At 38.7% G+C, this 17225-nt stretch overlaps 1 protein-coding gene across 6 annotated transcripts in view; it reads left to right on the top strand.

Moving 5' to 3' along the window:
* The window catches only part of LOC117573684 (protein sprint), a 141978-nt gene that overhangs the window by 101328 nt on the left and 23425 nt on the right, over positions 1-17225 (top strand). For all 6 annotated transcript variants that reach the window (XM_034257034.2, XM_034257059.2, XM_052007898.1 and 3 more), the window contains 2 exons: positions 2126-2561; positions 15224-15436. In XM_034257034.2, the coding sequence (XP_034112925.2) occupies positions 2126-2561; positions 15224-15436 (649 nt within the window). The remainder of the gene's footprint in view (positions 1-2125; positions 2562-15223; positions 15437-17225) is intronic.

Here is a 17225-nt window from a genome sequence, read left to right as displayed (position 1 = left end):
TGCCATTGCCACATTACCATATCAAAAACGACTGCTACTCTGACTTGCATTTGCCCCACGGGCACAGACGAGTTACCCCAGCAATCCCCCCCTCTTACTCTCTCTCTCTTGCTCCCCCTTCGCCCTGTTCTTTTGCATAACTCAAAAATGCATTGGCTGGGGGAGAGACTTTGGAGTGTGTTGTTTATGAACTTTGAACGTTGCTGTTGTCTGAGAGAGAGCTGTTGTGAGCTGCTGCTGCTGTCAATGCTGAGCTGAGCTGTGCGTTGCTGCCGCATGCTGTTGCATGCCACTCTATGGATTAGTGTCTGTGCTACCCGACATTGACAACTATGTTGGAACTTTTTGAAAGCTGTCACAACTAATTTGCATAGAGAGACCCGCACTCAAATCGAAGCTACCCAACAACAGCAGTCTTTCTCCCATCTCTTTCTCTCTCTCTCACTCTCTTTGTCTCTTTCTATTGTTGCCACACCCGCATAATACTCGTAACTCGATTTCTCCATATTTGTTTTGTGCCTTTTTTTGTGATGTTGCTTTGATTTGCCGAAAAAATTATTCATGAATGGTTTTACACACACACAAAAAGTTTTGAATAACTGTTGTGTGTGTGGCATATGTGGCAAGAAGAGTGGACAACAATCAGCCAGGGGCAGGGGACGTGTGTCATTAGCAAGTAGAATCAAATAACAACAGGCAACTTTGCTAAAAGTCTGCACAACTTGACCTAGGCCTAGGTCTTGGCCTTACGTAACATTCAACTATATATAAAAGTTCCGCTGCCTGGTTTGCATTTTGATATATGCCACTTGCCACATTTTATCTTAATTGCCACGCGCGCGTTGGCAATTTTCTGACGGCGCCACAAAGTATGCTACACGTTTTGTTCAGCGCTTCGTGAGAGAAGTGAAAGAAGAAAACAATAGCGAAGTTCGAAATACCCAGTAACTATTTAAAATTTGGTAATAATAAGCTGCTTGAAGTAAATTTCAATACAAATTGACTACTTTCATAAGCATGTTTAATGAGGCTATAGCTTAACTATACTTTATAGCGAAGATACAATTTCAATTTGCCATTAACAGTCTTTTATTTATGCTCTTTTCACTTACAACTAGTAACTAACTTCAATTAAATTGATGAATATTTTGTATATTATACTATTATATACATATATATTATATTATGGTATATAAATATGTTTGGTATGTTTTCAAAATAATGCCAACTATATAATATGGTATATATCTTTTTTTTTGTATATTCATGTTGTATCTTAAGAATAATACCAAATATACATTATGGTATATATTTTTTTTTGATATATTCATTTAATATATTTTCCATTGAGTATTTAACAGTCGAGCACACTTGACTGCAGCTTCCTTGCCTTTTCTTAACTAACTTTATCAAGAGTCTAGTATATTTAGGTATTCAACTGAATCTCTTTATTATTTAAATTATTTTAAATAAGTCACAGTTTGCATTCGTTGACGTAGTAACTGCAAAGTCGTGCTGACTTGTTTGTTGCTTCTTTATTTGTTTACTTTGCATTGTTTGCGCATTTTGTTTGGCTTTCGCAGAATGCTCATAAATTTGCGTTCGCCCACTCCTTTTGGTTCCATGCTTCGCTGTGGCTACAGACAAGGTTTAGCCTGTCCTTGAGCCTAACAGCCAAGCGGCTCTCGTCTAATTCCTTTAAGTGTTTTATTATCCATGTCGTTGCTGGCGTTGTTTGTGTTAATTTGACATGATTATGTCAGAATGTTTGACAAAAAAGTTTCTTTGCTTTTTTTCTTTCTTGCGCTTGCTTTTTCTTCTTCATCGTCGTCGTCGTCGTCGTCATCTTCGTGGCACATTCATTAATAACATTTGTGCGGCAACTTTACTTACATTTGCTCCCCCAAAAATATATATTGTTAAAATGGCGTAAAATTGCCCACTTTTTGGGTGTCACGCGCGTCCTTGTGGGCGTCCAAAAACGAAGCAGAAAGGAAAAAATGTGTTGCAAATTAACCTTTTGACAGCTGCGCAATGACAAGTGACAAATGAGGGAGAATTTACTTGCCACACACTCATTGACTAACTTCTCTCTCTCTCTCTCTTTCTATGTTTTTCGTTGCAGAACAAGTGAACAGCTGCCATCTGCTGCTGTTGCTGTCAACGCTGATGCAACAACAACAACAACATCAACAACAATAGCAACGGCAACAACAAACACAGCGAATAACCAAGAGAAGCCAGAGGTTGTTTCTACTAACAATAACTACAACAACAACAATAACATAAACCACAATGCGCCACAATCACAAACGAATAACAACAAATTAAATGGCCAAACAAATAGCCACAACAGCATCAACAACAACAACAACATGACAGCAACTAGCCAAATCGATGCCAAAAATGGCAGCGACTGCAATCATCGCAGCAGCAGCCTCGACCCCGATGTCGATGGCGATGACGATGTCGTGGACTTGGCCCACGGCGGCGCCTTCGAGGATGACATGCAGGCCCTGTTGCCCAAGTGCACGCGCCGCTCGAGAGATGAGCTCAGTCAGGTGAGTCCAACACCACTGTCATTGAAAAATCTGCATAAAATTCATTAGGAAATTCGAGACTTTTCCCTGTTGCTAGTTTATCGAACAATTTATATTTGAATTGATTTAGCTCTGGCGACTTTTTCTTAACTAGGCGCTGTCCATTTTAGTAGTGAACTTTGTATGTACAAATAAGTTTGAGTAGCTTGGCTAATTTCTTGAGCTACGACTCCACTGTTCGACATAATCTGAAGAGCAAATAGATTATTGTTTGGTTAAAATATTCAATATGAAAATCAAGGTAGCTTTTTTACTGTAAATTCTCAAAAAAAATTCCATTGGGACCAACTTCTAATCTAGGCACTGTCAACTTCTTAATAAGGCACTGCCAACTTTTTAACTAGGCACTGCCAACCTTCTTAAGAGTACAAGTGTACAAATAAGTTTGAGTAGCTTGTCTAACTTTTTGAGCTACGACTCCACTGTTCGATATAATCTGAAGAGAAAATAGATTATTGTTTGATTCAAATATTCAATATGAAATTCAAGGTAGCTTTTTTATTTTAAATTCTCCAAAAAATAATCCATTACGGCCAATTTCTAAACTAAGCACTGTCAACTTCTTAATAAGGCACTGCCAACTTCTTAACTAGGCACTGCCAACCTTCTTAAGAGTCCTCTTTTGTATCCTCGAATGACTTGGTGACAACAAAAATGATCATATTGCATAGTTAGGCAAGTAACTTCACAGTCAAAGCAGAATCAGTGTTGTCTGCTTGTCAAGTAAGTACTGGCAATAATTGCTTTTTTCTCACTTTCAACCAATTGCTAAGCAAGACGTTAACAAAATGGTCTTTTGGTTGCGTTTAAGTGCTTATGCAATTAACGCTGTCCATCTATTGAGTAGGCGCTGTCCACTCTTGCAACTGCAAGGGCTGCCAACTTGTGGATTAGTTATGTGAAATTTAGCAGTTCGAGTTCATGTTCGATTATGATGGGTTTAAGCTAGTGATTAAATATGGATCAAATTAGAAGTCAGCATTTGCAGTCAGTTTCAGTCAACTCATTGGGGATTTTTCCCTCCCCGCGTCATCACCAATAATGTTTTCCCCTCCAATTATGAAACACTCTTGGTCGCGTCGAGGGAATTGTGCGCCGAGAGGCAAACTGTTGAGCATATTGATGAGACGAATATTCTTGTATTTGTCGCCACCGCACTATTCATAAAGCGAGAAGTCTGTGTGGGTTAGAGGCAGGCAGAGTAAGTGCCAATTACGCAAGCTGCCAATGGGGCTATCAAGAGTGGGGGCATGCCACTCACCAGCCACCAGCAACTCCTTTTGGCCTTTGTGTGTGTGTGTGTGCTGAGTATGTGTGGCACTCATTCATTCATAATTTGCTACGTGTTGCCATGCCAGCCATTGCCATAATGATAATGCTGACTGCTTGTCTGCCTGACTTGCCTATCTCTTTGGCTGCTATTGATGGTGCTGGTTTGCTGGCTTGCTGGTCGGTGCTAATGGCTTGGCTCGATGCTGCGCTTGCCTTGCCGCCCATAAACTGTGCATCAAATGATGTTCGGCTGCGATAGAAATCCAGCAAACAAAAAGAGAAGAAAATTACAATACACGTTCATATTCAAAGCTTTTGCTCTTTATTTTTCCTCTTTCATTTTGTTTTTTTTTTTTTTTTGTGTTCTGCCGTTTGCCATTATTGCTTCATTATTTACATGCATTCGTGCGTGCGTCGAGAGAGTTGTGAGAGTCCTGGGCCTGGGCATTCTCTTCATTAATAACTGCGAATCCTTTCCATCATTGTCATTAAAAGGCGACGACGCCTCCTTTTCAAATGTCTGGCAGGAAATTATAGTAGCAGCAGCAACAGCTTGAATAATGAAGCACTTTACGCTGGGAAGAGAGAGAGAGAGTGAGAGAGACAGACAGAGGAGAAAACACTTTTTGACAAGTCAATTTAGTAGTTAATTTGATAGCACTTCACTTCAGTTTGAATTCACTCATTCGTGTGTTGTTTAATTAATAATGCGTTAGTTATGCACATTTGGCAGACTGTGTTGTCAAATTGCACTTGCATTGGCGCAACGTTGCCAAATTTCTCATGCAGCGCCTCAAAGTAGGCAACAGCATTTCACCTTCGTTTATCGTTTAGATTTCTGTGTGTGTATCTTCTACTTCCCCAAGTTCAAAGTCAAAAACCAAATGAGAACTTACAAAGCTATTAAGATTCACTCCAGAGTGAGAGTCAGGAAAAGAGGAAGAGAGAGAGAGTTATCTATGTGTCCAGACAGGAACTGTACTCAACTGGGCAACCACAAACGAGTGGTCTGTCTGGAGCACTTGGCGCATACGGGATCAGCAGCAGCAGCAGCAGCAGACAGACACATGTTCACATTTTAATTTGTGTTGCATTTCCTGTTGCATTTGGGTTCAAACGAGCCGAGCCGAGTTGTGCCACCAAGTGTGGCAAGTGGCAAGGACAACGGCAAACGACAAACGACAAACATCTTCTATGTCTCGACGGTGGCATAAAATATTGATTTCAATGGGCTTCGCCTGTCCAGTTAGGCAAGCAGACGGACAGTTGCACAGTGTGGCAAAAACGTAACAGAATTGCCGACAACTATCGATGCAGCTATCCATAAGTATCGATTGTTGGCACAACTTAAGAGCTGGCAACTAAAATCATAGTTGAAAAAGTGTAAACTGAGGAATGAAGAAGCATTGAAGACTGTGATTATTAGTTTTTTTTATTTATTAGTTTACTCTCTATTCGAAATCTATTATATGAAGAATTAGAAATGATTTATATATGCATTACTAAATCGACAAGTGCTTTTTTGTTGACAAAGCTTCAGAGTATTTTTTGTTGATGTCGAGTAAACTCTTAGTTGAATTCGAGTAAGGGATGAAGAAGAATTGAAGAGCTTGGAATTATTTTAAAATCGATATCAAATTTGACTCCAATTTCGAGTGCAACTATCGATAAATATGGATTGTTGTCAAATCTTAAGGACAATTAAACTTTTAGTTAAAGAAGAGTAAAATGAAGAGTAAAGACGAGTTCAATGTTTATTTTCAATTTGATAACAATTATATCGATAATTGGAAAGTACTGCTTTATTATTAAAGCCTCTTGAACTATTTTTGCCACACTGTGTGGCAGCCACAGCTGTGGCAATGCACAAAACGTTTGCGCCAGCCAACAATTTCCTCTCATCTTTTTCGGCCATTTATGAATATTCAATAAAAACAACAAGAGCAACAACAGCAACCGATGTCGATAAAAACGTCTGCCCAAAAAAAGCAGAGAAAGGAAAGTAAAGCTGGCTGGCTGACTGGCTGGCTGGCGTTGCCATAACCACAGACAGCTTCAGGCGGCATGCAACACATGAGCCAATGCTGGCTGGCTGGCCGTGTTGCATGCCTCGCTGGAAAGTTTTTATCGCCAGTCCGCCAGCCCGACTGCAAGCTCATCGTTGTGCTCAACTTTATTACATTCATTATGCTACAACCCTGTCGGCATTTTTGCTGTGGCGCCCCCACTCCTCAAACAGTAGCTGGCATCGTGCCACAAAAGTCCATAAACAAGTTTGGGAGTTTCTAATCTGCAGAGCTAAGTGTGTATGTGTGTGTGTGTGTGGCGTGTCCAGGTGCACGTGTACTAATTGCAGCGGTATTAGTGGCGCTTTGTCAGCGGCTTACACACAGAGTGGGGCATGCCCCATCCCCTCCCACAGCTGCTGCGTAGCTTTTAGTTGAGCTTGTCATGTCAGCTCTGTTTTTGGCTGACTCCTGACAATGTCCTCTCCATTTTTCTTTTGCCAACATGTCTGCTAATACCCAACCAGAACAAGGGACAACGCAGGTTGCAAGTTTGCCGTGGTTGGGGCATGCTACCGAAACAGCAGCAGCAACGGCAGCTTTAAAAATGCCGCCTCTAATGAAGTGTATTCGGTTGAAGCTTCAACTCGCTGCTGATGTCTGGTCATCTGTAACTTTGTCACTTCATTTTTTTGCGTTTTGTTTTTGTTTTCTGTGGGGTGCGACAGAGGTTTGTGGCATGTTCTCTCTGTGTGTGTGTGTATGTTCGTCTCATGTTGCAAGCTGCCTGCTCGCATCCTTCGTGTGCCTAATGGTTGTGACTTTTTGACAGCTACGGCCAAGTATCCACTTTCCACTGTCGTCCCAAGCAGTCGCGTCGCTCTTTTCCTTCTCTTTCATCTTCACGCCGCCTTCATTCCCTTCCTCAACGCCAAAAGGAAAACATTTGTCTGTGTCTCGCCAGTGGCCATTTTATGGCCATATATTTTATGTGCAGCTTATTACATGGCTTCCAAATGTTTATTGTATTTGACTTTGCGCCGAATGAAAGATTCTTATTGCCAGATTACACATAGTTTTCGCCTATTCAAATGTGTCTATGCGTGTGTCTCTGGGCACTGTTGCCAAACTTCAGCTTGCTGCGTTGCCAAACTTTAACTACTTTGGCATCCATTCAGTTATTGTTAATTGCTCCACTCAATTACAAAACTTCATCAGTTTGTAATTAAACTTTGAAGTGTATCTCAAGCTATAATTATCAAGATGGCAAAGCGTTATCAAATTTCATTGGCATACAATCAAATAGTTGTAATTGTGTTAACAACAAACTTGACTTCGCTATTTCTGCCTGATTTTATTAGTATTTAATTTAACTTTAACTTGAGGCAATAATACAAATTACGTATTAAATGCTAAATTGCTGCTAAATTTTACTCAACAGCGTTGACAAAGCAAGCTGAAGCAACGCAGCTTATCATAGATTATTTGCTAATACTAATAAATTAAGTAACAAACATAAAACATGAATTGCTGCAAATTTCACTTGACAACAGTTGCAAAACTTAAATTTTAGGTGCATTAAGTTTCATTTACACTTGCAAAATGAATGCTGTAAAACTTCACGCGCTTTAAACTATCGTTTCAACAGTCAGAGCTTTTTTTTTCAATTTATTTTTGCACTTCCTCATAAAAGAGTAAGTGTAAAACTCGACAGCAGTGTTGCCAAACTTCACACGACAACTTTAGAAACTTTAGAGGCAAAAACGCTTTTAATTATGCATTCATAGAGCGAACGTCCAAACAAATCGACAACATGTCAACATCACGCTTCAATTAGCCAGACCCAAATTTCAGTTTAGGCCTCGCCACAAACACACACACACACCACACACAGACACACACACACACACATGCACACTTTCGGAGCTGCAAGCTGTCGTCTGACAGAGTTCTGGTTGTAGTTCTGCGTTTGGCTCTAAACTAAACTCACGCAGACAGAAAGAGGCGCATACACAACATATGTCATGCGACTAGCAAATGTGTTACCGGGTTCTCAGTTGCCACACACTCTGTTCTTGTTTTTGCTGCTGCCGGTTTTTGGCGCAGTTGTTGGCATTGCGGTTTTTCTGGCTGCCGCTGTTGCCATTAAATGTAATTCTCTGTGGTTTTTATGGTTTTTTAAAACATTCAACAACATTTTACGTGGCTGCTATTTATCTTTTATTTCGCCACTCGCATTCAGATCACCCTTCTCACCCTTTCTTCTCTCCTTCTTTCTCTCTCTCTCTCTTTTTACTCTGTGCTCGCTCTATTGATGCTCTGCTCGTGTCATGTCCCTTGCCGTGTCGCGTCTCGCACGTTTCGCATACCTTGTTGTTGTTGTAGTCGTTGCTGCTGCGCTGCGTCAGGCAATAATTCAGTCTCGAGTGCAATTTGGCGATTCTACACACACACACACACACACGTGCGCCACTTTTGAGCTTATCTCGGCGCTCACCTTTTGTCAAACTATTAGCACAACGACTGCGCACCACGGTCGCACAGTGGGCCGCTTTCAATTGGCAACCCCATTGTGATAGTGTCGAAAATATATCAAATTAATTTCTTAAATTGAGAAGCAACAAAAAAAAAAAAAAACAAGTAAGAAGCTACAAAATATATAAAATAAATTTCTAAAATTGAGAAGCAACAAAAAAAAAAAGCTACATTTTGAATAAAAGCAAACCAGAGCGGTATTAATTTTAAAATATACCAAATTAATATTCCTCAAATATACTAAAAATTGATCGAATGTTATATTTGGTATATTGATATAGTACTACATTCACAATATACCACAGAGTGGAAAATATACCAGATTGTCAGCCAAAGCAACTAAGACCCTTAGTAACTAGACTTTTTTTGCATACGAAAGTATTTCTTTAATAACCTCAAAAATTTGTTTCTGATTTTAAAATATTTTAATTTAATTTCAAATTTACTTAATTTCTATTTAGCCAGCATGTAGAAATGGAAAATGTATATGAATTAGTCGGTTTTTAAATACGATTTCCTTAAATACTCTGCCCAAAAAGTTATATAAGCAGAACGAAATCAAATAAAATATCTAGTAGCGATTTTTTCAAGTTACAATATTATAATCCCAATAAAAAATAGTGAAATAATAATAATATCAAAAGCAACTAAGCAATTTCTGCTGCAATTTAAAATGTTGCTACAAAATTTAATATATTTATTTGTTCGTAATTATCAAATTCAACAGACTGGAGCTTATGCTTGTTATAATATTAATACGACATAAAGCCGAGAACACAAATATTTTGTAAAACAATTTTGCGTTGTTTGTTTATCGTATCCAATTATTTTCGCTGGCATTTCGTAAGCACTTGTTGACAAGTTTTAGCCAGAGCGGAATGTTGTCCAGCTAGCAAACTCTCATTAATCCTTGTTATAATTTATGTTCAAGTTTTGTCGCAAGTTTTTGTTTAGTTTGTGCTACACATTTTTGCAGATGATGCCACTGAAAGTTAAAGCCGAAACTTGACGATTTTACTATTACATCTTTTTTTTCGCATTTTGTTAGAATTTCATTTTGCAGCAGTAAGATATTTGCATTCATTGTTGTGCTTAGAATTTACAAGTTTTCTAATGCTTTTTTCTTTGAGCAAACTTAAGAAGCTAAGAGCAAAATGCGCATAATACTATTTGTATAAAATTTTTATTTGTTTTTCATTTGCTGACAAAAAGCTAAGAGAAAATGTGCATAATAATATTTGCATTCATTGCAGTTGTGCTTATTACTTTTTCACTTTAATTTTATAACAAGCTAAAAATCCGTAGTTAAACTTATTACTTTTTCTCTGTAACTTTTTTTGCGAAAAGTTTCAACAAGCAAAAGTGCGCTTAAATTTTTACGAAACCTAAAGTTTAATTATGCTGACTCTGATCAAAATGAATGCGATTGCATTTGTACAAAGTCAAGTCTCAGCAGCATTTTGTGGTTTTGCAGCGGAAGAACTCTTTTTTTTTTCATTAATTTCGATTGTCTCTTTTCGAAGGAGAAGGAAGAGGAAAAGAAAGACATTTGTCGTGGCATTCCAAATATTTCATTGCATACTTCTGTGCGCTTGCATTTGCGGTTGTGTGCGGCAATTTGTTGCGCAATTTATTAGCAAGCAAAGACAGTCGATGGGAGCATGCAACATGAGTTCAACTTGCTGCCGATATTATTTAGTTTTTTTTTTTATATCTTTTGTTGGGAATTTTTATATTGCAATTGGCATCGAATTTGCAGACAGACAGCGAGCAATATTTAACCAAAAGGTGCGCTAGACTTCGACTCGTGGCAGGTGGCAGGTGGCAAGTGGCATGTGGCAACAGCAATGGCGATTTTCATTTTCAGCCGGCCGGAAGTCAACTTACTTTCGTCTGTTGTCTGCAGCTAGCAAAATGTCTGCAGCTGTCTGCTTCCGCTTGGCAGCTTTGGCAACTCCCTGACCCTGAAATGACACGAAGAGTCGAGTGGAGCAGCTTCAGATTCAGCTTCATCTTCAGCTTCTGCTGCTGTTTGTCTGGGCGCGTCGCTTGGTTGCCCATTGTGTTGCAGTTGCAGACATTGAAACAAGATTTAAAGTCGCGACTGTTTGCTTAACATTACGCGTAGACAACGCCATGCCACATGCCGCATGCCACATGCGAGCAACCCTCGCGAGGCAACAAAAATGAAAACGAACAACAAAAAAATTGCAGCTACTTAGAAAGCATTTGCCATTTCACTTATATTGAGGGTTGCTGTCAGCAGCTTCCCTTTGCAACAGCCAACAAAAAAAAGAAAATAAAGTAAAATAAAGCAAAATAAAATAAAATAAAAGAATGAAAAGAGAAGCAACGTAAACTGTAAACAAATGAGAACCTTGGCTAACTTAATAAGCAAACGCATTATGGCCCAATGCTTGTCCGTTGTTTTGTTTGTGAGCCAAAAATAGTTTTGGGACCAAGCGCATACACAGAAAAAAAACGATTCTAATATCAAGATTTTGGTCTTTGTTCTACGAATTTTGGTCTAGGAAGTGCAGGAAGAACATAAAAATCTTAATGTTAAGTTAAAATACAAGTAGAGTACCATGTTCTTGTTAACAAGAAAATAAAATCGTCTAGTATAAAATATTTTATTTATTTTATTGTTTTTTTTTTTACTACTCATTATAACTTTTCAGACTAATGTTTTTAAGATTAAGAACTTGTTCTTAAAGCGCAGTTCCCAATGAATTTGATTTCATCTGTGTTCATCAATAATTGCATTTATTGAAAAGTCAAATATTTGAGTGGTGTGGCCATAAATGTTTGTTTATCATTTTAATGTCAAATTTAGGGTCACAAAGGTTGCCAAAAACGGTCACTCTCAACATTTTGAAGTACTTTTTCCCACTTTCAAAATGTTATTTATCTGGGAAAACAGTTTTTAAGGCGAACGTTTTTGAAACTGGTTTTTTTTTGCAGTGCAAAAAAGGGACGCACGCTTCGTGTAATAAGCAATACTTAAGACTTAATGCAGGGTATAAAATATGCGCAGCATTTACCTCACAGTCAGAGCTCTAGCGTTAAGGGTTGTCCCAAAGTCCTTTTGCTGCTTCTCGCAACCGCAGCAGCTCAGTTTTTTTTCTTTTTCTTTTTTTGTGCTCTGCTCTGATTTTTGATTTAAGCATAATTTCGCAAGCATTGCCAGGGTTGCCAGCTCACCGCCTGCTGTGCAGCTCTCGCTTTTCTTTTTTTTTTGTGCTGAACAATTTCAAACATTTCTTCAAGGGATTTGCGCAATTTCCCATTTCTTTTTTTTTTGTATTTCTTTCTCTAACTTCACGTGTTTTGTCTTGCAAATAAACTGGCAACATTTTTGCAGCATTTCCATATCATTTGCGTTTTGCCTGAGATTTACTCAGTGCTCTCTCGCATTCTTTCATTTCCTGACTGCTCCACGACAACGTGGCGTATGATTAATGTCACAAAGCAACGAAAGAAAAAAGGTGCAACATTGTGTGAGATGCTGCTAGGCGAAACAGAAGGAAAGAAAAAGAAACCCGTTTAATAAATGATATCAAAAATTAAAACTCGCGCGTAAATCAAATTTATGATTTCTATTTCAAAGGTGTCTCTGTTGCTGCATTAGTATGTGTGTGTGTGTGTGTGTGTGTTTGTAAGGGGCACAACCTAATTTGACAGTCGGCCAGAAATAACTCAATTAATGATGCCAACGATGCGACCTTTTTTGACTTTGCAAGAACCCCAAAAAACGAAATTAACAAGAAAAAAAAAAAAAACGAAAAGATGTCAGAAAAAAAAGGACAACCCTATCCATGACGTTGTTAGCGGTAACAAGCGTTAATGCTGGGCGTGGCAGGGGCTGCCACGAAGGATGCCACTTGACTTGCTTGCCACTGAAGTGGCAACCACGCGCTGCCTTTGCTTTTGCTCTTGTTGCATTTCCACTCTTTAAGCTTTGGCTCAGTTAATGCACATAAAATGATCTAGAAATGAGTTTATCACATTTCCTTTTTACACAGATTATGTCTGAAAATTTGGCATTAATTAAGCAGAAATATTTTTGTTACGTTCTTCTGATTTTGTGAAATTTATAAATTTAATTATTTTTTGAATTGAATTTCCGAAATGGATTAAGTATGTTTCAAGATTTGTTTCGAATGAAATATCGAGTGATTTTTTGAAATCCATCTAGCTATTTAGGTTTTTTAAATTCAATTTCCGAAATTGATTTATTTTCTTTTTGGATTTGTTTTTTTTAATTTCTCGTGATTTTTGAAGAGAATTTTCTCTTTTTTTTGTGAAATTTATAAATTAGCTTTTTGGTTTATTTTTAATTAGATTTTTGCAATTTTGTGAGATTTATAAATAAGGTTTTCAGTGGCTGAATTCAGGTATCTAAATTTGGCTTGTGATGCACATTTGCCATCATTATTTTGTCACCTTGTTTAGCAAACATTTCGTTGCTTGGAAATCAATTAGTTTTCAACATTTATAAAATCATTTTCATGGAATTGCAAATATAAAATGATGCTGACATAGACACTTTAGCACACATTTATCTATTTGCTTAGCAAGTGCATATTTTCACGCAGTTTTTTTTCCTTCTATTTGCATATTCCCAATTGAGCTGCCCTCAAATGTATGCTACAAAAATAAAAAAAAAAACATTTTCAGCAGTTTATTGTTTATCTAGGGTATTGCAATTGCCATCAATGTCAGCTGCTGCTCGCTTTTTATATACTAGTCTATTCACATTAAATATGTATATATTTGTTCATCAAGAGATATATTTGCATTTGCATAAGCTGTGGCTTCTCTACTGTGCTGTGCTGTGCTGTGGCTGTTGCCTTGGCATCAATTTGGCAGCATCGCTTACAGTTTGGCAAACATCATTATATGCTTTGCTCGACACACCAAAAAAACGGGGACTGTGTGCATAAAAGCACATGAACTCGACAGAAGCCCTGGCCAAGCATAAAGCAGCCATCTCTCTTCCCTCATGTTGTCGCCCTCTTTTGACTGCATTTTCGAAAGTATGCTACAGGGCAAATAGACAGAGAAAGAGAGAGAGAGAGGGAGAAGAAGAGAGTGCGACCCAGCGAAAAACAACTTCAAAAGGCAGCCCACGGCAATTTTCAATTAAAAACGCCTACGCGGCTGCTACAGAATTTTGATTTCGCTCTCTCTCTCTCTCTCTCCCTCTTGCTGTCTCTTCATTTTTCGCTTTGTTTAACTGCAGAGTAATGTGTAAGAATGCCGCCAGATGAGATGCTCTAGCCCGCGGCTCTCTTTTAAAGTTGAGCCGAAAAAATACCGAAATGTATTTCGTTGATGGCACGACATGAGATTGCACTCAAGATTTGACAATGTGTGTAAGAGTTTATCTATGTGTCTGTCTGTGTGTGTGTGTGTGTGTGTTTGCCTCCGGTCTCGAGAATATGGCCAACAGCAATGTGTCAAGCATGGGACATGTCAAGCAAAATACTTAGAATACTTAGTTCTATGCCAGCCAACTTTAGGTAAGAGTGTCTCAGCAATTGCAGAAAAAGGCGGTCGAGTGTTGGCAGCCCTGCGAGTGTGTTGGCAGCCCTCGTTCTTGTGCTTGCTTAATTTGATTTACATTTCAACTCATTTGGGCAGAAGTAGGTTGCATTTTATACCTGGTTCTTGTGTAATTATTGCACTTGACTTCTAACAGCAACGTTGGCATACTTTTTAATAGTTTTATACAGTGTTTAAGATGCCAGTAGCCCTGGTTTTGTACTACTTGTGAAGTTTAGCATTGCAAATAGTAGTTTTATGCTTTAGAAGCAAATTTTGTCCATCTTAGGTGGCCTGCTTACCTGTTTACTCTACTATTTACATTTTGAGCAACCGGATCAGCCCTGGTTTTGTATGGCAGCCCTAGTTGCGGCTATAGTTAAGAGCATCAATTTATTATGACTGTCTAATATGCATTCTAGACGAAACGTTGTGTGACTTCGGAGAGTTTGAGGCTACAGCATGAGCAAAAAAAGGCCATGCTAGCCCTGGTTTTGTATGGCAGCCCTAGTTGAAAATATAGCTACCACAATATAATACTTTAGATACTTTATATAATATTTAAACGAGACTTTAAGCTTTAGGTAGTATTGGGCTATAGCATGATCATATTTAGCTCGTGTCAGCCCTGGTTTTATATGGAAGCCCTATTTAAAATGTTAGCTACGAAAATATAATCATTTTTACTATTTCATATAATATTTAAATGAGGCGTTATGCGACATTAGGCTGCAGCACTGATCACTGCAGCCCTGGTTTTGTATGAAACCCCTAGTTATAAGGCTAGATACTACTATAAATTCATTATAACTGCTTTTTATGTGTCGCATTTGAAGAGTTGTTCCATTTAGAAAAATGTAAATATACAGCATAGCGATTTAGTGCTTACTGCAGCCCTGGTTTTGTATGAAACCCCTAGTTATAAAGCTAGATACTACTATAAATTCACTATAACTGCTTTTTATGTGTCCCATTTGAAGAGTTGTGCTCTTTAGAAAAATCTAAATATACAGCATAGCGATTTAGTGCTTACTGCAGCCCTGGTTTTGTATAACAGCCTCAGTATTAAAGCTAGCTGCATCAACGAAATCTTTATCATCGCCTTAACAGCCTCCAAATCAATCGAAAGCAATAGGCTTCAACGTGTTTTTGCATTTTAAAGAGAGTACTTTTAAGCATTTTGAGTGCCTACTTTATGTCTCCTAATACACTCGACTCAATGTACTTATTGTTTGTGTTTTGATTTTACGATGATCTTTGCAGTCACGCACATCTCTCGTCTCCAGCTCGGAGGGCGGCATTTTGGCAGAGGGCGAAACATCGAGCGATGAGGAGAGCTCCCGCGATTCGAGCGACAATTCACCGCCATGCGATTTGGGTCTGATGGAGCGATTGCTGTTAACGCATCCCATGTGGTTTTTGCCCGGGATTCAACGTTCCGGTGCCGTTCACTTGCTGCAAGGCAAAGAGGAAGGGGTGAGTGCAAACTGACCGATAATTATGAATTTATTGATATCGTTTAATGAGACAATTGCCGACGTATGGCAAACATGCAAACAAGAAAAAAAACAACGTATAAATACAAAAGGGGCTGAATGGCGGCTGAATAAATCAGCAAACACGCAAAATTTGCAAACAATTTGCATATGAAATCGAGAGAGAGTGAAAAAAAATAAAAAAAGAAAAAAATCGCATTGCATACAAACAGACGCAATTTACATATACAAATTGCAATCAATTAACGTGTGGCAATAGCTGAGGTTTAGCCACACACACACACACGCACTCGAGGCAGGAGCAGGCGTGACCAGACAGAGATAGCAGCAGAGAGAGACAGATAGAGAGAGAGAAAGTTGGGGGAGATTCATTAATATTACGAGAGCGACAACAATGCGAAGCCCTTTTAATTGTAAATGTATAAAGATAAACAAAGAAATGTTGCCATACGAACGCGCCAGGACACGCAGTGCCAGCAGGATAATGCCGGCCCAGGACAACGATTTCATTGAAATTTATCTGGGCAACACACAGCAGCAGCAGCAGCAAATGGGGACAAAAGACGACGAGCTGCGACCAGAGACAAAAGCCATTCAATGCGATTTACATTTACGTCTGCAAGGACACGGCTAAAAGTGGGAGGGAATGGGGGGCGTGGCTGGTCACTGGTCATTTTGTGATTCAAGGCGCTTTTGCATAGACAATTGAAATTACAAGCGAGTACAGAGAGAGAGAGAGAGAGAGAGAGAACAGCCAACAAATTGTACAGATTCAATAAGTTTGTCAACCCCCCAAAAAACGTGAACAAGGCAAGTCTCCAAGTCCAAGTGCTGCCCCAGCAATTATCACGTGTACAACGCAGGCACAGACAGATGGACGGACAGACAGACGGACGGACGGATAGCCAGACGAATAGATGGATAGATGGGATAGTCTGTCAGGCAGGCAGTAGAATGAATCAGTGAATGCTTCATCGAATCGCTCGAATGCCAACTAAATTGCTTGTCATTTGTTCTCGCAGGGGCATTCAGCTTAGCCTCCGAACAACGAACAACGAGCGAACAACAACATTTCGTCTGGGGGGCGTGCTAAAGTGCATCGCAAATTGAAAATTATACCTTAAATCAAGCCACATTAAGGCCATGCGTATGCGTGAGTGCTTCAGCTATCAATAACAAGAAGAATACACATAGTAGATGACAGCAGTAGGCTGTGATGCAAGATTACAGCCTATTCAAAAAGTTTGCTTTAAAAACATTGCCCAACAAATTAGTAGAACGTAGAACGTTGCATGCAGATAAATTTCGTTGAAAAATTTTGCAACGTTCACTTTCGACTTCGAATTTCTTTAAGATTTATGGTCAATCACTCGAATTTATTGGAATCATTCAAAATAGTTGCAATTAAACAAAATATTAAACTTTAATATCAAATGGCTATCTAAAGCTTTTTTTACATATTTTAGATTCATTAAGTAGTTGAATAAGTACAGAAATAAAATACCATCAATTTACTTTGTGTTATGCCAAAATTTCTAAACAAAAAACGTCTGTAAAGTCGATTTTTTGATTAACTTTGAAGTGACAACCTTTCTTTTAATATTACCCCTCAATCTTGACTAACTGTATGCAACTTTCGGTTTTATAACCACGCAACTTTCATGTGACAAATCTGCATAGACACCGACGCAAAGACTACGCTATATATAGTATATAAAGTTAACGCTAAGCTCACGGTTTTTCAATGTATGTAAATTCAAGTCGCCGCC

This window comes from Drosophila albomicans, chromosome X (genome assembly GCF_009650485.2).
Source record: "Drosophila albomicans strain 15112-1751.03 chromosome X, ASM965048v2, whole genome shotgun sequence".
Classification (NCBI taxonomy): domain Eukaryota; kingdom Metazoa; phylum Arthropoda; class Insecta; order Diptera; family Drosophilidae; genus Drosophila; species Drosophila albomicans.
Note: the sequence above shows the minus strand (reverse complement) of the source record. Positions and strands in the feature narration are given on the sequence as shown.